Source organism: Malus sylvestris, chromosome 15, assembly GCF_916048215.2.
Source record: "Malus sylvestris chromosome 15, drMalSylv7.2, whole genome shotgun sequence".
NCBI classification, from domain to species: Eukaryota; Viridiplantae; Streptophyta; class Magnoliopsida; order Rosales; family Rosaceae; genus Malus; species Malus sylvestris.
This window is the reverse complement of record NC_062274.1, coordinates 17,395,601-17,417,441: the sequence shown is the minus strand read 5'-3', so window position 1 is coordinate 17,417,441 and position 21,841 is coordinate 17,395,601. Positions and strand designations below refer to the sequence as shown.

The 21,841-nt window shown below is 36.8% G+C and overlaps 2 protein-coding genes and 1 pseudogene across 2 annotated transcripts; 2 read left to right on the top strand and 1 right to left on the bottom strand.

Annotated features, from left to right (window-relative positions):
* Window positions 1–1,435: 1,435 nt before the first annotated feature.
* Window positions 1,436–4,142, bottom strand: LOC126602742 (uncharacterized; annotated as a pseudogene).
* A 3,111-nt stretch (window positions 4,143–7,253) lies between these two features.
* Window positions 7,254–9,240, top strand: LOC126602281 (dimethylnonatriene synthase-like). The gene is made up of 2 exons (XM_050269106.1): window positions 7,254–8,168; window positions 8,314–9,240. The coding sequence occupies exons 1-2, from the start codon at window positions 7,263–7,265 to the stop codon at window positions 8,935–8,937; spliced, it is 1,530 nt and encodes a 509-aa protein (XP_050125063.1). The 5' UTR covers window positions 7,254–7,262; the 3' UTR covers window positions 8,938–9,240.
* A 5,593-nt stretch (window positions 9,241–14,833) lies between these two features.
* Window positions 14,834–16,022, top strand: LOC126602741 (binding partner of ACD11 1-like). The gene is made up of 4 exons (XM_050269627.1): window positions 14,834–14,854; window positions 15,169–15,258; window positions 15,744–15,847; window positions 15,929–16,022. Exons 1-4 carry the CDS (start codon window positions 14,834–14,836, stop codon window positions 16,020–16,022), a joined length of 309 nt encoding a protein of 102 aa, XP_050125584.1.
* Window positions 16,023–21,841: the final 5,819 nt, after the last annotated feature.

Genomic DNA, 21,841 nt, shown 5'->3' with positions numbered 1-21,841 from the left:
AGCCTTCAACTTGTTTACTTCCTCAAGAAGTTGTAGGACAAGGGGGTCCTGAGCGGAGTTATGTGTCACTGGAGCTTTCTTTCGTAAATCTCCATCTCCTCTTGGAATTAGGAAGGTTTGATCAAGGGCATGTGATTTTTCCCTGGACTCGCTGTACTGGCTTCCAGGGTATGTCTGTCGGAACACCTCTGAGTCCCCTGTACCCTCATGTCTCTCTGGGACTTGTTGCCCCTTCCCCAAATTGGTGGCCGGCTTGGGCCGTGGCAGGGGACCGAGTCTCTCAGAAATCCTTGGGTCATTAATCTTTGAGCTTATATGGATGGAATTCTCTCGACGTTGCTTCAGGAAATCCCGACAATCGCGAAAGACGGCTTTCGATCCTTCTGCCCCTTCAGTAAAGAGGTGTCTCCCTCCACTTCTCATGGTTCGGGTCGAAGCAACTGGGTTAAGAGAAGCCTCATGTTGATTATCAAGTCGAGGGGTAATCTGTTCCCTATCAGGGATATCTATGTCGAATGCATGTGACCCTCCATGTTGGAGGGCACCCAGTTGATGGTTGACTTCCACGGGGGCAACAAGCTCGCGTGTCTGAGCTTGCCTAGCTTCGTGGAGTGTCTCGAAGAGCTTCTCATATTGCTCCTGGAGGACCTCATTCCTTATTGCTATCTTGTTGTTCTGAGCTTCCAACTCATCGACTTTAGCTTGAAGAAGAACTCGTTTTCCTTCCTTCTTTCGTTGTTTCGCACTATGTGCAAGGGGGGTGTCATTCTGTGTGCTGTGGCTTCCTTCGCTTCCCATGTTGGAGAGGGATGCCTGGTCAAAAGAAAGTGTACGAATGATAGAAACCAGCTTGACACAGCTGAAGAGAGTAGGAATAAGTGTCGTTTCCCACAGACGGCGCCAAATGTTGATGCACAAAATCAGCGAAGACTTTGGTACAACAGAAAGTGTCAGGTTTTATGACCTTCGCTTGGTTGCTTCGGTCACTAGTGAGGATAAGTACGTAAATGAATAGAGACAGAGAAGCAAACACAGGATGTACGTGGTTCACCCAGATTGGCTACGTCCACGGAGTAGAGGAGTTCTTATTAGTAGTGAAGGGCTTACACAAGTACAAAGGATCAAGCTCTCAATTTAGTGAGTTCTTGTGAATGATTTAACACAAAATGGCATTAGGCAATATTGTGGGGGAATGACCCCTATTTATAGAAAAACTTGTAGCTTTGTCACATTGACATGTGTCATGTTATGATTGGTTCTTGATGTTGACACGTGCTGCGCTCTGATTGGCTTCTAATCTTGACACGTGTCGAGTAGTGATTGGCCTCCTGGTCGGAGGGGAACTCTTCTGGGTCCTTGACAGTATAGCGTTGGCCGGTGCTCGGTAGTTTCGGGATTGGTCAAGTATGGTACAAACAACGTACCCATGCAAATGTCAGCATAAACCCATATTTCAGCTGATCTTTTGGAATCCCAATTTGGTCGTCATTTAAAATTTCGAAAAAAGAATCAACTACCTACAGAAAGAACCAAAACATCTTATGAATCATTTGTAAACCTTTCATTCAAATATAATTGTATTCATTGCTATCTAAGTCAAATAATTATAAAAATTACAAATACCTGTCGACTAACACCACCCTCATTCAAGAGTGCGAGGATATCATCACGGATCACTGCACAATGCTCTCCATTCCACATTGAAACCCTATATATATGTATATAAATATAGTTCGAACAGCATAATCAACAGCTTGATAACTAATAGGTAAAAAAATATAAAATAGAATAACGATGAAAAATTATACACTACCTATCATCATTCAAATCTAGAAATTGTTTCAACTTCTCTGCATACGGTATTGGAAGACACTTGGCCACTTGTAGCCTACGCATAGCTATTGTCTTCACCGGTGCCATTATTTTTATGTTCCCATATTCATGCATTTGAATTGCTCGTGAACCAACATAATTTTTATCCATATGAACTACCATTTTTTTATTAACACAAGCATCATACTTGTAATCTGGCATCAACAAGGGCTTCCTTTGTTTTAATTTCACTTGCAAAATCATTGAGTTTTGTTTTGGAGATTTGTCTTTCACTATGTAATTTTTCTTACATTTCAGCTTCTCCTTCAGATTCTCGTTTTCAATAGTAAGCTTCATAATCTGAATGGTAGTCCTCCATCAAAAGACTCATCTCTTGTAATTTTCTCTCCAAGTCATTAAGGTCCGCCTTACTGTTGGAAGGCTCTCCCAAGTAGTTTTCCATAAATTATGATGGCAGTATATCAAATATTGGGAGAAATTCTTCATCTAACACTTCGTGAGGCTCTACATTTATCCCCCCACCATGTGAACGCAGACTGCCCCCACCTACTTGTACAACTTCCTATAACATAAACACACCATGTTTAATTTTATTAAAGTACATAAGACTTTAGTTACATAATTTGTTCAAAAAATAACATACCTACTCCAATATGGATTAGAAGCACAGCAGCTCACTAAGGAATTCGACTAGAATGGGAAATCCAAAAATGAACCAACTCATAGTCTAACTCACTCATGGATTAGATTAAAATGGGAAATCCGAAAACGAGCCAACACATATTAGAATAGAAGCACAGTAGCCAAAAAGTAGTATACTTGTACAACTAATTATGATGTAAAAATCACATTCTACATGGGTAGGTACCATATGCGTGTTGACAAAAATGGTATCAAGTAATTTTCTTACCATGGTATGTACAACTAATTGTCATGTAAACATCATATTTTACAACGGTAGGTAGTCTAATACTTTTTTTTTTCAGTAGAAGTTCAATAAAAATTATTGTAGCTAATTTTTCTACATGATATGTAGTTTAATACCGTTGCGCTTAATCATACATGTACAACTAAGAACCCAAGAACCGGTAGCAAAAATTGCAGCGAGATTCAAACCGCCTAGATGGTCGCCTAGCGCCGCCTAGCCCGCCTAAGGAGCCTAGCGAGCACCTAGGTAGCCGCCTAGCAAGCGCCTAGGCAGCCGCCTAAGGTACCTAGCGAGCGCCTAGGCAGCCGCCTAAGGTACCTAGCGAGCGCCTAGGCAGCTGCCTAAGTCCTCCCCGCCTAATTGAACGTTTTGGTCTAAATCGGGTCGAAGCTCCGCTGCCCAGCGCCTAGGCGCCGCCTAGGTCGATTTTTAGAACATTGTACATTGTGAAGGCAGCAACAACCCATGTTGTGAGGGCATTGAGTGGAGAATTGAAGGGCAGCATTCCAAATGAATGGCTTGTTGCAGCAATCCGGTTTTCAAAAGAAAGATCGATCACTTAGTTGTGGATGTAGGTTTCAGTTGCCCCGTACCTAGGTATTCTGTATTCTTAATGATCTAATGAAGGTCAATAATTTTGGTGAGAACCGTCGTCATCCATGACTAAAAGTGGGCAACAAACCAATTGTTTTGGCGAAAATGAGTGAGAGGGCAGTGAGGAGAGAGATAAGTGGTGATGGGAGTCTCGGAGAGGTCGAATAGTTTTTAGGGTAAATATCAGTTTACTACCTTCATGTTTCATGGTTTTCAACATTTAGTACATCAAGTTTTTTTCGTCCCAGAGTCATACCTAAAGTGTAAATTTTGGGACAGTCTCAAACATCCGTTAGTCAAATTACTAAGTCTTCTATTAACTGATGATGTGACGCCCACATGAAAAATAAATGGACGCCACGTGTCATTAAAAAAATATTAAAATAATTAATTTAAAATAAAAAATAAATCTAAACCCCTTTCATCTTACCCACCTCTCCACCCCTCCACCCCTTCATCCCCTCACCCACCGACACCCTTCCTCTTCCCTGATACCCACCTCTACCACCAAGCCTTTTCTCCTTCCCCAAAAAACCCAGCCCTTCCCTTCCCCCAAAATTCCCTCCCTCATTTCTCTTCTCTGCAAATCAAAACAACAAAACAACCCTCAACGAACTCTTTGCAAATTCACAAATTCTAATTTCAAACTTAATTCAAAAAATGAAGTGCAAATCTATCTGTGCACTGCAGAACCTCGAAACGACACGGTTCCTAGAGGCGAAGAATAAGCTCCGGTCAGTGCTCTCTCGCCAGAAGCGACCTCAGATCTTGCCGATTTACTCAACATGTTTTGTGGCTTTGTCCATTAGTGGGTCTCTATCTCTCCCTCTCCCTCTCCCTCTCTCTTCAGATATATTCTCTTTCACACAAGCACACTAGTGTTGTAAAATGCAGCAGCAGAAGGCTCGAAAATATCTTGGAGACAGTTTTGAAATTTCTTCTAGAAACCCATAAGACTTTGGGGGTAGTTGGAGAAAATTTGGAAAGTGGGGTGTGTACCCGTTCAGCTTTTTAATCTAATTGCTCGAAAAGTGGGAGGATATTTTGCTAGGAAGAGCGTAGGTTTTAACTAAACGCTTGAGGAAAGGTTCAATCTTTCTCCTTTTTGTCTATATTAAGTATACTTTGTTCTGCATTTTGCTTTATAACTTGCAGTATTTTGCTGTAACTGTTAGTTTGTGATTGAATCCGGAAGAAAACATCAATCTTTCTTCTTATTTTCTCTGCATTTCTGCTTTTTTTTTTTTTTTTTGATTAAAACTCCAGGATTTTGATTTGCTTTTGTGTTTGTATCAAAACCCAGAACCCAAATCCGAAATGGTTATCTGGGTTTGATTCGTTTATGTTGTCCGATCCATATCCAGATCCTTTGTTTGGAAGCTTGATTGTATTTGGATTAGAATTCATTAGGATTGTACAACAATGGAGGATGAGAAGAAGTACATTACTGTCAAGCAGGGAAGAGGGATGGAGGGAATTTTGGGGGAATGGAAGGGGTTGGGTTTTTGGGGAAGGAGAAAAGGCTTGGTGGTAAGGGTGGGTTTCAGGGAAAAGGAAAGGTGTCGGTGGGTGAGGGGTGGAGGGGATGGAGGGGTGTCGGGTGGGGGAAGACGAATAGGATTTTGGGTTTTTTTTATTAATTATTTTAATATTTTTAATGATACATGGCGCCTAGTTATTGTCTATATGGGCGCCACGTCATCAGTTAATGGGAGACTTAACAACCAGACTAACATATGTATGAGACTGTCCCAAAATTAATACTTTAGGTATGACTATGGGATGAAAAAAACTTCATGTACAAAATGTTGAAAACCACGAAACTTGAGGGTAGTAAACTGAGATTTACCTTAGTTTTTTATTTTATTTTAATTTTACAAATCTTAAAATAAACGGATAAATGGGTACCCGTTTGTAACTATGGGTAATACCCATAATCACCCATTTATATTTCACAGATAAATAATTATACCATAACCGTTTATTTGTTAAAACGATTACCCATAATCGTAATTATAACGTTTAAATAAATGGGTAATCGCGGATATTCATACCCATAAGTATTTTGCTCATCCTATCCCTATCTCTACGTTTGATAAATTATACCTATTTCAAATTTTCCCTTGATTTTCTATTGTTGGAGGGTAACAAAGCAAATCCTATAAGAAAAAAAATGACAGTTTGACTTTTGTTTTACCTATTCAAAGGGATAACCACCGGTTCTTGTTTTATTAGTTTGACTTTTGATCCAACAACTATAATTATTATAACTTTAGAGGAGCTCCTTGTTTGTAGTCGTTGAATCAAAATCCAACGGTCCGTATTATTGGATCAGGAGAATTCCGAAGATTTGCCTCGAAGAAGATCCAATTCTAGAGAAATGGGGTGAGTGCAGGAGAAAGGTTGCAGGGCTTTTTTAATTGGACTCTATTACAAAAATTATGCCATTTCTTTTACCTTATTTATATTTACTAGTAATATTTTACTCATGAGTCGTTTGTAGATGCTTTTCAAAATAATTGAAAACATTTTTAGAAAAAATAGATTATTTTAAGGGTAATGTTAGGGATATTAAATTTGTAATACAAAATTTTAGAAACTAAAGAATATAAAAATTGATGATCGGTTTCATACTTAACCGTTAATAAACGTCTTCATTCTTATTGGTGACACATCATTTAATTTACAAATTTTATCTATAAATTTAGCTGCCCTAAAATTACTTTTATTTTAGTTCAAAATTGATACTGAGATTTGGAGAAGATAGAAGAAGATGATAAAAGGATGGAGTTGACGTTTCGTTTCGCATGACAAAAAATAAAAAGGGAAATAAATTGATTCATGGATTCTCGATATAATACAAACAGCCAAGATCGGTTGATCTCGAGTATCCAATTCCCGTTGTTAGGTAGGGAAAGGTTGCTGGGCAGTTTTCAGTATTTTCTGTGAAAGGTTGTTGGGAAATTTTCAATTTTTTTTCAGTTTTCAGAGAGGCGATGGGGAGAGAGAAATGGGGTGAGGCAAGGAGAAAGGTTGCTGGGCTTTTTCAGTTTTTATTTGTTTTTTTAGCTAAAAGAAATATCATAATGAATTATAAATAGAGGTGGAAAAGTCTTTTTCTTAAAAGGATAAATATTTTATTAACTTTTTTATTAAAATGTGGATGGAGAATTAGGATAATGAGGTGGGTTTAGCAGGACTGTATTAGAAAAATTATGTCATTACTTGTCCCTCAATTATAGGAACCAGTAATAGTTTACTCATGGTTCATTTGTAAATATTTTAAAAATGACTAAAAGCGAATTTAGAAAAAAAATGTTTTGAAGCTCCAAAAGCACTTGAATCACTTTCTGCAAGAAGTACACTTCAAATGTTTTTTCAAGATTCACTTTTATTTAACAAAGAATTTATTCTAAAAACAATTTAATCAAACTCAAATAAAAGGTCGTACCCAGTGCGGCTCCCGCTTTACGCAGGATCTGGGGATAGGTGAATGTCGGCTAGCCTTACCCCTATTTATGGAGAGGTTGCTCCCAAGTCTCTAACCCGAGACCTACCGTTCATGGGCGAAGGCACTTGCCATCGCACCAAGTGCGACCTCTTTAATCAAAGTGGAAGGTGAAGTACTCAGGCACATGCAATCTGTGCAGTGATTTTGTTAAGATCCGAAAGATTAAGACTTCTTGTCCGATTGCAATCTAATTGGAATATTAAGATTAAAAAATCAAACTCAAATATTCATTACATTCTAATGCAAGTCCTGTACACACTAACCAAAATTAGAATATTAAGATTAAAAATTGGTTAAGAAATATCATGGTGCCTTCATGTTTTAAGTACTCGTCAACTATATAAGTACCTCCAAGAGGAAAAACTCTCACCAATTTAGTTTCCCAAATTCCCCACAATGGAAGCTCTTTCCTGTGCTATTTTAACCCTAGCATTGGTAGCTGCTCTATCCCTTCTCTCGAAAGGATTCTTTCCCCAACCCCAAAAGCTAAAACTTCCACCAGGTCCCAAACCATGGCCTGTAATTGGCAACCTCAACCTCATTGGCCCTCTGCCTCATCAATCCCTTCACAAATTGTCCCAAACATATGGACCTATAATGAAGCTTATGTTTGGTTCCTACCCTGTTGTAATTGCCTCATCTGCAGAAATGGCAAGACAATTCTTAAAGACGCATGATCACATCTTTGCCTCTAGACCCGAAACGGCAGCTGGTAAGTACACAACTTACAACTACAAAAATCTCACCTGGGCACCTCACGGTCCATATTGGCGCCAAGGCCGGAAAATTTACCTTTCCCATTTGTTTAGCTCGAAAGTACTAGACTCTGTTGAGTACATCCGCGTTGAGGAAAACCGCGCTTTTCTATCACGATTATGTGCAGTGTCAGGCAAGCCAACTATGCTCAAAGTGCATCTGTCACGCCTAACCCTTAGCATTATAAGTAGAATTGTGTTGGGTAAGAAGTATTTTAGCGTGTCCGAATCTGAGACTTCGATAGTGTCCCTAGAAGAGTTTCAAGAGATGTTAGATGAGTTGTTCTTACTTAATGGGGTACTTAATATAGGGGATTGGATACCATGGGCTCAGTGTTTGGACTTGCAAGGGTACGTAAAGCGAATGAAAGCGTTGAAGAAAAAATTCGACCGGTTCCATGATCATGTGTTGGATGAACACAAGGCAAACATGAAAGAAGTGAAGGATTTTGTGTCGAAGGACATGGTGGACTTACTGATGCAGCTGGCTGAAGATCCTGATATTGAAGTTAAGCTCAACTATGACAGTGTCAAGGGATTCACCCAGGTACGGATGCGTTATTTGTTTACAAATTTTTGTTCACCAAATCCACATGTACTTTGAACCTCTGTTATTTAATCTAACAAGTAAGATACTGATGGACTTATATTACTGCATAAACTTGTCTAAAGTTTGTCTTCTTGTAAATCAGGATTTAATAGCAGGAGGCACAGATACCTCAGCAACCACCGTGGAGTGGGCAATGTCTGAACTCATGAAACAACCACACCTCATCGAAAAGGCAACTGAAGAGCTTGACATAGTGATTGGGAGAGAGAGATGGGTAGAAGAGAAAGACATTGCACAGCTTCATTATATAGATGCAATCATGAAAGAGACAATGAGGATGCACCCAGTGGCAGTCATGCTAGCACCACATTTAGCCCTTGAAGATTGCAATGTGGCAGGTTATGATATTTGCAAAGGAACTAGGGTTTTCATAAACACATGGAGTATGGGAAGAGACCCTTCACAGTGGAATGCAGCAGAAGAGTTTAACCCAGATAGGTTCCTAGGGAAGGCAATTGATGTGAAGGGACAGAATTTTGAGCTGCTGCCTTTTGGGTCAGGAAGGAGGATGTGCCCTGGTTATAGCCTTGGACTTAAAATGATTAGGTCTAGCTTGGCTAACTTGTTGCATGGATTCAACTGGAAGTTACCTGACAATGCGACAGCAGAAGATTTGGTCATGGAGGAAGTTTTCGGATTGGCAACGCCTCGGAAGTTCCCGCTTGTTGCAGTTCTGGAACCTCGGCTCCCACTCCATCTTTATTAGTTAACGGCTACTCGCGACTGACCTTATCACTGCTCTTAAGCGACTGATGGTGCTCCACCACCGCCTCGGGGACCCATCATGATTTTTCTATTTTGTAACCAGATTCAAGTTTGAAATTTCATTTAGTATACACCTCAAGGAAACCTTTGTACCGTTTTTTATTTCACCAGCATAAAAAAATTAAGGGACATTTTGGATGCGGTCCCTAACTATCAATATTCTTTGATTGAAACCTTGTTAGTTTTTAATTTTTGATTGAGGTCCCTGATATTAATGTAATAAGGTAAGTTACTATATTTTTTTAATTAAAAATTAAAAATTGAAATTTGTAATTGTTTATATTAATGAGATTTTAAATAAAACTCATAATTATGGGATTAAAAATAATAAAATATAAATTATTCTCTCTATTATATTGTGTGTGTGTGTATAAATATACATATATGTATGGGTACATTAACCAAAATTAACAAAAAAAGTTATTGTACCAAAACATGGATACATTCTCAAATCAACGAAAAAGAATGTACCCATATAAGTTTAAACGTGGATTAAAAAATTTGAATAGATTTTATATTAAAAAATGGTACATTTTACATATAACAAATTGATATATTTGAGAATGGGTACATTTAAGATTAAAAAATTGAAAAATTATATGAATGGGTACATTTAAGATTAAAAAATTGAGAATCTTTTTATATATAAAAAAAAAACTAATAGGTACAAACTTAATTTAATTTAATATTTTATTATTTTGGAAATGTTTGAATTGAAAATTAATTAGAAGTTTAATAGAGGTGTGAGTATTAAACCCTAAATTAATTACTAATTTTTATATTAAAAAAAATATATAATTATAAACATGTAAATTCATTATCACATTAATGCTAGGGACTTGAATCAAAATTTAAGAACTAATAAGGTGTTAGTCAATGAACAATAAAAACTAGGAACCGGATACTAATTTTTCCAAAAATTAAATAAGAAAATGATTGTCTTTGCAACTGGGGACTTTCCAAAAGAAGATGGATAAAAGGATCAATAATTATCTTTCACCTTAGTTATTCCCGAACTGGCAGCATTTAGGGTATGATGACACCTATTTTTAATTTTCATGGACTTCTGGCTTGGAGCTTAAGTGGGAGGGATGGAGGGTACGGCAAAGGTTTGGAATGGAAGGATCAAAACAATTGCAACTTAAGAAGAAGGGAACAATTGCTAAAATAAACAGAAATTATATATAAGTTGCACACCTCAACTGACATTCAGTACTATGGTCTGATGGTATTCCTCTACTTAGAAGTGAAAAGTCTTAAGTTCGAATCTCGTGAATAATGAATTTAATACCAAATTAGATTGTTCATTGTTTAGCTTAACCAAATTCCTCTTTCTTTTAATGCGAAAATATCGATATATTTAAAATAAAAAAATAAGAATAGCATTACTCACGTAACATTCTCCATTTGCTTTCTTTTATCAGAATTATGGTGCATCATCCCTGTTAAATTTTTTTAGTGCAAAAATAAAACTCAAAACAATTTTTCGACATTAAAATATTTTATATTATCCTATATTTTCACCTACCCCATGTCTTCCATTTAGAACGAGATAAGTGTGTGAATAAAATAATAGGAAACGTGATCTCTGCAAATATTCTGGCAATCTATGAAGAGCATCATTTTTCAATATTGAGGGCAGGCATGTACATCTCCACTACCTCAAGTAGTCGATTTTTCAATAATTCTAATGTTTCAGACTATACAATATATGAATACTTTTAAACTGTTAAATTTTTACGTATTTAAAAAAAAAAGGTTTAACATTTAAAATTTTTAGAATATAATATATGTTTTCTTCAGATGTCGCACTTGGTGTGATGGCAAGTGTCTTCGCCTATGAGCGGTAGGTCTCGGGTTAGAAACTTGGGAGCAGCCTCTCCATAAATGGGGGTAAGGCTAGCCGACATTCACCTCTCCCAGACCCTGCGTAAAGCGAGAATCTTGTGCACTGGGTACGACCTTTTATCATATATGTTTTCTTCACCAGTTTAGAAGTGGGTTCGAACCGCTGACAAGGATTTTCAATCATTTTTTCAAAAATTTGATAAATACAAGGAAATGAAATTATAAAGATACGCGGACGACTTGACTATAGTACAGATCTGTCAAACAAAAACATCGCACAACGGGTTGTTCTCTCCTAGTTACTAAATAATGCTATTCTGTCCTCCGAAGGACTCTACCAAGAGTTTCTTTCTCTCACGTAATTTTGCCTGCCCATTCCACTTTCGTGCCGGATTCAAACCCATGATACAATGATCTTGAGTTTGTGTCATCCACGCCTAACCTTCACGATAGAAGGAAAAATCAATACGTAGATATTTTGGATCAAATGTCAATTCCCACTGCTTCATCCCCGTTTTAAATTCTGCTTCGATCAAGGTTCATCTTTTCGATTGAATAAGTTGACTTCGACTTCGCTTCCTATTTAGGTCTTTTCCTTCCCGTGAACATTTCTTGAAACTATTATCTATTTGTCCGTAGATCTTCTACATTCATTTAACATAAAGTTTTTAAATTTAGGGTAAAAAACTGTTTAGGCCATCTTCAACCGAAGGGTCCAGAGGGCCAGAGAGCAGCCCTAAAACAATCTTCAAAATTTTTTTTTATTTACTATTAGTATCGGTTATAACCGGCACTAATAGTTTGAATTTTTTTTAAATATAACGGCTAGCTGACTCAGCTAGCCGTTGGGTTTTTTTTTTTTAATTTAAACATTTCTTTTCTTCTATAAATATGGTGAAGTTCTTTAAATTCTTCACTTCATTTGCAATATTTCCTTCTTTCAATGATTATGGATATTAAATTTAAGTTGTAGTTTTTAAATTTAAATAATAAATTATGTTTAGCCATTTGGCCCTCGGTTGGAGACAGAGACAAATATGGCAATGTACGGTTCATTAAAATATTAATATCTTGGAGAATCTTGAAGGGCCAGAGGGCTAAAACAAGCCATCTGGCCAGCCCTCGGTTGGAGATGGCCTTACTACCCTCATGTTTCGTGGTTTTCAACATTTAGTACATCAACTTTTTTTCGTCTCAAATTCATACCTAAAGTGTAAATTTTAGGACAGTCTCATACATCTGTTAGTCAAACTATTAAATCTACCGTTAATTGTGACGTGGCGCCCATGTGGTCAATGACTGGACGTCACGTGTCATCCACGTTTTTTTTTCTTCTTCCTTCTTCTTCTTCCCCCACTGCAACTTTTTTTTTCTTCCTCCTTCTCCTTCTTCCTTCCTCCTTCTTCCTTCCCCTTATTCCCCTTCTTCCTTCTCCTTCTTCTTCTTCTTCCTCTGAATCTGGGGAAGTTTTTATTTTATTTTTTTGTTTTTTTTTCTTCTCCTTCCTCCTTCTTCCTTCTCCTTCCTCCTTCTTCCTTCCTCTTCTTCTTCCTCCGAATCTGCCCAGATTCTGTTTTTTCTTTTTTTTTTCTTTTTTCTTCCTCCTTCTTCCTCCTTCTTCTTCTTCCTCCGACTACAACTTTTTTTTTCTTCTTCTTCTTCTTCTTCCTCCAACTGCAACTTTTTTTTCTTCTTCCTTCTTCTTCTCCTTCTTCCTTCCCTTCTTCCTTCTTCTTCCTCTGAATCTGGGAAAGATGAAGATTTTTTTTTTTAGCAAGATGAAGAAGAAGAAGAAGAAGAAGAAGGAGAAGGAAGAAAAATGAAGAAGGAGAAGAAAGGGAAGGAGAAAGGAGGAAGGAAGAAGGAGAAGAAGGAGAAGAAGGAGGAAGAAAAAAAAAGTTGCAGGAAGAAGAAGAAAGAAGAAAAAAGAAAAAAAACTGAATCTGGGCAGATTCGGAGGAAGAAGGAGGAAGAAGAATAAAAAAATAAAAAAAAAATAAAAAAAAAACCTTCCCCAAATTCGGAGGAAGAAGAAGAAGTTGGAGAAGGAGAAGGAAGAAGAAGGAAAAAGGGGGAAGGAAGAAGGAGAATGAGGAAAAAAAAAAGTTGCGGTCAGAGAAAGAAGAAGAAGGAAGAAAAGGAAAAAAAAAAGGTGGATGACACGTGACGCCCAATCATTGTCCACATGGGTGCCATGTCACAATTAACGGCAAATTTAACAGTTTGACTAACGGATGTATGAGACTGTCCCAAAATTTACACTTTAGGTATAAATCTAAGACGAAAAAAACTTGATGTACTAAATGTTGAAAACCACGAAACATGAGGGTAGTAAACAGTTTTTTACCCTTAAATTTAATATCAACTAACCACCTATAACTCCAAACCTTTCACCTTTGCAGCCACAATTCACACAATGTAGGTTTTTTCTTGGGATGTTTTAGCCTAGGCATGTCTAGTTATGTTAGCCCTTGTCTCAAAAATCTTCTTTCCACTAGGGGTGGCGAAATGGCCTCAAACCTATGGGTAAGGGCGGATTCAAATTTTCTAAATCCAAAACAATGTGGGGTGAGTCCAAATAACTGAGGAAATAAGCCCTGACCCGGATTGTATCTACCATTAAAATTTTGAGATTAAATCTCTACATATAACAAGATTCACAGACCTCAATATCTCTCTGAGACCTTAATTTTGAATTCACAGACTCTCATAACTTCTCTCCTCTTGACTCTCAAACTTAGTTTTGTTAGAGTAAATATAGAAATATAGAGAATAATCCGAATGATGATTTCGAGGTACGACTTGAATCGTTTCCTTAAAGTGTTATTTGCCCCCACTCGAATGAGTTTGCTAAAGGGTTCTTGGCAAATCACTTCCAGAATACAACAAAGTATGGAATATTCGATTAGGAAAACCGAATTGTATTCCCTTAGAAATAACTAGAAAGAAATTGTATGAATGTGATAAGGAGAGAAAATAGAGCAAAGAAATTATGTAGACAACAAATTTCTGAATGAATCTCTTCTACTAATGTTACCAATATATAGAGAGAGAATTGCACCTTTAGACATATCCTTTGGTTTTTGGTGTATCCTCTCACCATGAGATACAACTGAACATTGCAGCAATGTTTCTAATGGAGATGTCTGATGCAAAAAATACATTCGGATGCATCATACATTTTCGCCAAAACAGAGAAAAGGTGCAACGTTTAGTTGGAAAGGGTGTGATTGTTGGGTCAATGACCCAATCCCATCATCTGTCAAACATTTCTGATGCATTGCACCAATATATACATATATATATATATATATAATTAAATAATATAATAATAATAATTTATATATTTATTATTGAAATCTCTAACAATCCTTCCCATTTTCAATAATATATAATAAATGATATTACAATAATTCTCTCTTTATAATTATCACAAGCATGCCGATATAATTATGCATACAATAAAGGTGTTTTTCGAATTAAGCCTTTAATTCGTGTAAGTAATTCAAAGTTATAACGAATGCGATGGTGACCTAAGTTTAAACCAATTATTCTTATGTTAAAACTAGAATCACTACACACATGACTATGTCTTATTTCCTTAAAGAAATTCCTGAACCAATTAAGCACTATTATGGTCTTGCGCTTCATCCTGGTTTCATAAACATTTATAAGAGAAAACCCAACTCTTGACAAAAGCGGCACCACTTCTTATGTTCATATAGGTGAGGTTCTTTCCCATGTCCCTGCTACTATAGACATAACTACAAATAACCTCATTAAGAGATAAAATTCATCCTCCTAAACGTAGTAGTCTTGCACTGATCATCCTGGAATGAGCTATGTAATAATTTTCAGTACTTTCACATAGGGGTGGGCAAACGGGTCCTGGACCCGCGGGGCGGGGCGGGTCCTAGCGGTTCAATCCAGGTTCGGGGCAGTTCCATATATTTTATACACAAAAACGGGGCGGGGCGGGTTGAGTCTAAATGAATGGCGGGGCGGGGCGGGTACAAATTTTTGAGGACACGGGGCCCCTACCCGAACCGTATCCACCGTCTAATAGTGGAGATTAACTCTCCACCATTCAATTCTCACACACGCATACACAAACAATTCACACACACATTTCTGTCAATTCACCTTCTCCGTTTCTCAATCTCTCCCTCCTAGACTGAACTGAATCTCCACAGCTCGGTTCTCTCTCTCGAATCAGATCGTCGATTCTCAGACTCAGTGACTCTCCTCTTTCTCGATCTCTCTCTCTCAAACTGATTGACTCTCCTCCCTCTCGATTCTCATACTCCCTCTTGAATCTTGATAGCTGAGCTCCCTCCCGTCTGAAGTCGACTTTGACCACCACCACCAGCTTCTCTCAACTCCGACCACCACTTCACGGTCTATCTCACAAAAGGTATTCAATTTTCAGGATTAGGATTGAAAAATAAATTAGGGTTTTCTAGATTTTGGGACTTTGGGTTCTTGATTTGCTGCTTGTGTATGAGTTTCGAATTTGGTTTGCTGCTAGTGTATGAATTTTGAATATTTAGATTTTGTGCTATTGGAGAAGATATGATAGAGTTATGGAGAAGAAAATGGGTGGAGATGTAAAGACAAGTATGCAGATTATGTATGGGTTTTAGATCCAATAGACGGGATAAAGAGCTTTATCACTGGAAATCTGTGTTTGGTGTTTTCATTGCTCTGCTACACCAGTAAAAGACAATTGCTGCAACATGCAAAATAAGACCAAGCTACTTCTCTATTAGTTTTACACTTTTACTTAAAAAATTAATCTTTAGCCGTGTGTGTTAATTTTTCCAACTGATTCATTTTGAGTTTGTTGTTTTTCAGTGTTGGATGTTTGGATAAAAGATTCATGTTATCATTCTGTTGCAGGTAACAACCATCAAAGTCAACAATCTTTCCTTGGGTGCAAGTGAGAGAGACATAAAGGAGTTCTTTTCTTTTTCTGGTGATATTGTTTATGTCGAAACGATGAGGTTTGATGATTGACTTAGTTTAATGGATTTATTGTCTTTCATTATCTTTGTTTGAATCTGTCTTATTGAAAGATCATGTAGTGATACTGAGCGGTCACAAATTGCATATGTTACCTTCAAGGATGTACAAGGAGCTGAGACTGCAGTTCTCATTTCGATATTGCAATTTCTTTGACCATAATGTATCACCTCATCATTTTGGACGTTTGATGTCATTGCAGATGTTAATACGGATGTTATTTCGGTTTTAATGTTTATGTTTTTTTTGGATTTGGAATAGCTCTTGTAATCTGTCTATGAAGAAGCTTGAAGCATGAAGTAGCTCATGTAATTTTTGAAAACGTCTGTGCTGCTGTGCACTGCAGTGCAGTTTTATAAAATTGTATTTTTGAAAAAAAAAAAAGGATTTGGACCCGTGGACCCGCTCCGGACCGGCCCGTTTGAAACGGGCCGGGTTAGGTCCGGTTCTAAAATCCAAGATCTCTCTACCCGGCTCGGCCCGGCCCGTTACAATTTATAACGGGTATGGCCAGGTTCCTTCAAATTTGGGCCCGGCCCGGCCCGTGCCCACCCCTACTTTCACAATCACTTAACAATAACTTGTTATTACCCATTAAACTTTTAAACTAGTGATGTTCTAGACAAAGTCGGGTTACCATTATTGGTGGCCAATTTTCACTAAAGGGTTTTAGCCCCATTCCACTAGATGTACTAACTACCAAAGCTCTTGAAAGTGCTTTTGCTAACGAATCCGCCCAGTTATTACTTGATTTAACATAAGCAATATTAATAACTCCATCAGTTATTAATTGCTTGACATATTCATGTCTCAACGTAATATGTCTAGACTTTTCATTGTATACCTTATTGTATGCTCTAGACAAAGTAGCCTCACTATCACAGTATAAAGAAATGGATGGCATTGGTTGTGGCCACAACTCCATTTCCAATAACAAATTTCTAATTCATTCCGCTTCTTTACCTGGTGCTGCTAATGCTATAAATTCAGGTTCCATAGTTGAATGTGCTATACATGTTTGCTTCTTTGAAGCCCAAGAAATTGCTCCTCCGGCAATTGTAAAAATTCACCCTGATGTAGACTTATTATCATTAGCGCTTGTTATCCAACTTGCATCTGAAAATCCTTCAAGTACTGCTAGAAACTCAAAGTAAGTTAAACTCAAGTTAATAGTTCTTTTAAGATAACCAAAAATTCTATTTATTGCTTTCCAATGAGCAATACTTGGATGACTAGTGTATCTAGAAAGTTTGCTTACTGCAAATGCGATATCTGGGCTTACTGCAAATGCGATATCTGGCCTGGTACAATGCATGGCATACATTAAACTTCTGATTACACTAGCATACTCAAGTTGTGCAACAGACCTACCAGAATTATTAAGCAAAGTCTCACTAGGGTCATAAGGGGTATTTGCCTATTTTATTTGTAGAAGCTTAAACTTAAGAAGCAATTTTTCTATATAATGTGACTGATACAAAGCATAACCCTCACTATGCTTCTTTACTTTAATTCCCAAGATAGTATCTACTTCATTCAAGTCCTTCATCTTGAATTATGAATTTAGATACTATTTAGTTTCAGATACACCTTTAATGTTTATACCAAAAATTAGCAAGTCGTCGACATATAAACATATAACAACACCATAATCATTTGTGAATTTAAAATATATGCATTTATCAACACTGTTATGTCTAAATCCATATGATAAAATGACAAAATCAAACTTTTTCATGTCATTGTTTTGGTGCTTGCTACAATCCATATAATGACTTTACTAATTTACAAACCTTCTTTTCATTCCTAGGGAGAACAAACCATTCTGGTTGTTCCATATAGACTTCTTCATCTAAATCACCATTTAAAAATGCCGCTTTCACATCCATTTGATGCACATGCAAATTATATAAAGATGCCAATGCAAACAATCTTCTAATTGATGTGAGCCTAGCTACTGGTGCATATGTATTGAAATAGTCTATTCCCTTATTTTGCTTAAAACCTTTGGCAACTTGCCTGGTTTTAAATGTCTAAATAGACCCGTTTGTATTGTATTTTCTTCTAAATGCTCACTTACAACCTATTGCTTTTCATCCTTGGGGCAAGTATATTAAAACTCATGTCTGATTAGATATTAATGATTCAAGTTCATCATCTATAGCCTCTTTCCAAAATGCTACATCTCTTGAAGTCAATGCTTCGCTTAGACTTTTAGGATCATGCTCAACATTCAACAATATGGGTATTTTCTTAAGAACCTTTGTTCTATTTCCTTCGACTAAAAATACAATAGATTGAGATTAAATAAAATCAGAGCCTAGAGTCTTTTCTTTTCTTACCCTTTGGCTTTTCCTTGGTTCATTAATAGTTTCAGACTGTTTTCTTTTCTCACCTTGAGATTGACTAGTAGACGGATTAGAGAAATGTGTTTGATCATTTTTTTTTCCAGACACTGAGTAGTCATTATAGAATTTATTTTCTATAAATTCGAATTTATAGACTCAACTATTGTGTTCGAGTCTAAATTAAGCAACTTATATGCCTTTGAATTTTCTGCATATCCTACAAATATGTTTTTAATTCCTCTTGGACCCAACTTGGATCTCTTAGGATCGAGTGCCTTATAAAAAGCTACACAACCCCATACTCTCAAATATGACAAATTTGGTTTTTTTCCTTTGCAAATTTCATATGGTGACACATGTGTCTTCATAGATGTAATTCTGTTGTGTATATGGCATGCAGTAAACAATGTTTCACCCCATAAATATTTTGGAGTATTAACATTAATCATCATAGAATTAATCATTTCAGTGAATGTCCTATTTTTTCTTTTTGCCAAACCATTTTGTTGTGGTGTATAGGGTGCAGTTCTTTGATGTATAAAACCATGCTCTTCACAAAAAATATCAAATTCATGTGAAAAATATTCACCACCTCTATCACTACGAAGGCATTTAATTTTCCTTCCCTTTTGGTTTTCAACTTCAGCCTTATAGCGCTTAAAATACTCAAAAGCTTCATCTTTCTTAGACAATAAATAAACATAAGTAAACTTAGAACAATCATCTATAAATGTGATTAAATATCTTTTTCCACCTCTTGTTAAAACACTATTAAATTCACATATGTCAGAATCTATTAAGTCTAATAAATTTGTATTTCTTTCGGTAGTTGGAAAAGGTTTCTTAGTCATTTTTGCTTGAATACATTTTTCACGTTTATCATTATAATCATCATTGCAAATAATTAAACCAAGTGTGTGCATGTATTTTAAAGATCTAAAATTTATATGTGCTAAACATAAATGCCATAAATGAGAGGAAGATTCAACAATATAAGCAGAAGAATTCACTTTATTATTAATACTTAGTTTGAACATTTCATCACAAGAATATCCCTTCCCAACAAACATCCCATTTTTCGACATTATTAACTTGTCGGACTTTAGAACAGTCTTTATACCATTCTTACATAATAAATTTGCAGACACATGATTCTTTCTAATTTATGGAACATGCAGTACATTAAGCAATGTCAATTTCTTCCCAGAAGTAAATTGAAGTTCAATGGTTCCTTTTCCTAGAACTTTGGCGGAATTATGATTCCCTATTAAAACTTCTTGATTGTCCGTTGATGCTTCATATGTCTTGAATTGTGCCTTGTCATTGTGCACATGTATAGTAACCCCTGAGTCGAGCCACCAATAAAAGGATTTTATTGCTGCTGCTATATTCAGTTCGGTAATCATACCAATATGCATCATTGATACCATTGCAACAATGTTATCAATTCCAGAGTTTTCCACCATATTTGCGCTATTAGTCTTATTGGCATATTCCTCACTTGTTTTCCTGTGTCTACGATCACGAATGTAATGGCCTTTCTTTCCACAATGGTAGCAGACACCATTTGCATTCTTTTGATTGTTGTTGGAATTGGTCTTCTTAAACTTCCCTTTGTCAATTTTGACTTTGAAGTTCTTTTTATATTTGTTTCCTTCGACAATGTGAACTTTAGAGAAATCTTGATTTGCAAAATTCTTATCACGATTTCGAGTTTCCTCTTCAATTTGAATACCCTATTATTGCAAATCCTCCAAACTAATATCTTCCACCATATGTAGAAGTTTATTTATACAGTTATTCTATGTTTGGGGTAATTTTGCCATAATAGCCCCAACTATCATAAGATCCGGAATAACTATTTTAAGTTCATGAAGCTTTAAACCAAGATCAATAATTCATGAACTTGGTCTAGGATGGGTTTGTCATCAAACATAGTGAATTCATAGTATTTGAACATTAAAAATTTATCGATACCTCTTTTTTCCGTTGTGTACTTGTGGTCAAGTGCTTCCCAAATTTCCTTTGGAGATTGAATGTGTGCATACAGATCATATAAACGATCAAATAATGTGCCCAAGATGTGTCCTCAACATACCAATTCATCTTCTTCACGCTTCTTTCGATCGGCAACTATATTGTCCGAGTCTTTGTCACTTGGTACACAAATAGGCTCCAATTTCGGGTCCAACATATATATGACATTTAGAACAGTAAGCATGAAACGCATCTTGTCCTTCCATCGAGTGAAATTTGATCCATCAAATTTGTCTAACTTGTAGACATCTTGATTGATAATCTTAAAAGTCATGTTATCAGATTTGTTATCCATGACAAAAATAACACTTTAAGATTGTTAGAGTAAATATAGAAATATAGAGAATAATCCGAATGATGACTTCGAGGTACGACTTGAATCGTTTCCTTAAAGTGTTATTTGCCCCCACTCGAATGAGTTTGCTAAAGGGTTCTTGGCAAATCACTTTCAGAATACAACAAAATATGGAATATTCGATTAGTAAAACCGAATTGTATTCTCTTAGAAATAACTAGAAAGAAATTGTATGAATGTGATGAGGAGAGAAAAGAGAGCAAAGAAATTATGTAGACAACAAATTTCTGAATGAATCTCTTCTACTAATGTTACCAATATATATAGAGAGAATTGCACCTTTAGACATATCCTTTGGTTTTGGGTGTATCCTCTCACCATGAGATACAACTGAACATTGCAGCAGTGTTTCTAATGGAGATGTCTGATGCAAAAAATACATTCGGATGCATCATACCTTTTCGCCAAAACAGAGAAAAGGTGTAGCGTTTAATTGGAAAGGGTGTGATTGTTGGGTCAATGACCCAATCCCATCATCTGTCAAACATTTCTGGTGCACTGCACCTATATATATATAATTAAATAATATAATTGTTGATGCACAAAACCGATGCGGTTTTGGAACAACGTAAATCCAACCGTGAATCTGCACAAACGCTCAAGAACACGAAGAACACAAAGAACACAAAGATTTTATCGTGGTTCACCCCAATGTTTGGGCTACGTCCACACTGATTGTATTTATTTGAGGGAGAGAGAGAGCTCTGATAGTGAGAGCGTTGAGAGGGTGAGAGAGGGGATCTCAGGCCTAGGAATTGGCCTCTGAGAATGAGAGTGAGGCCCTTCCCAATTGTGAGGGTGAGGGGTCCTTTTATAGAATAAGGACTCCTCACTTATTACATATTTGCCCCTTCCTTTATCCCATAATTACATTTAAGTCCCCTGAGTATTTGTACGAGATCTAAATACGAGGCCCTAAATATGGTATAAACAGTAGTCCCCCAAGTCTTCAGTCAAGAGAGTCTTTTGGCTGGAGACTTGAAATTCAGTCCATGTGTGGGCCGAAGTAACTAGATGTCGTCTAGAACTAATGCTTGATATGAGGCGGTGCCCAATCTGAAATGATGCTCAACTAGAAGTAGCACATGTTGCGAGGCCGCTTTGCTTGTAGCTTGTGTTGCCTTGGTTGGCTCGGCTTGTGGCGTTTGAAGGTGAGGGAGTCCCTTTTATAGAATAAGGGCTCTCTCCTCAATACATAAGTGATGGGTTAGAGTTGATGCTCGCAGTGAGACGGT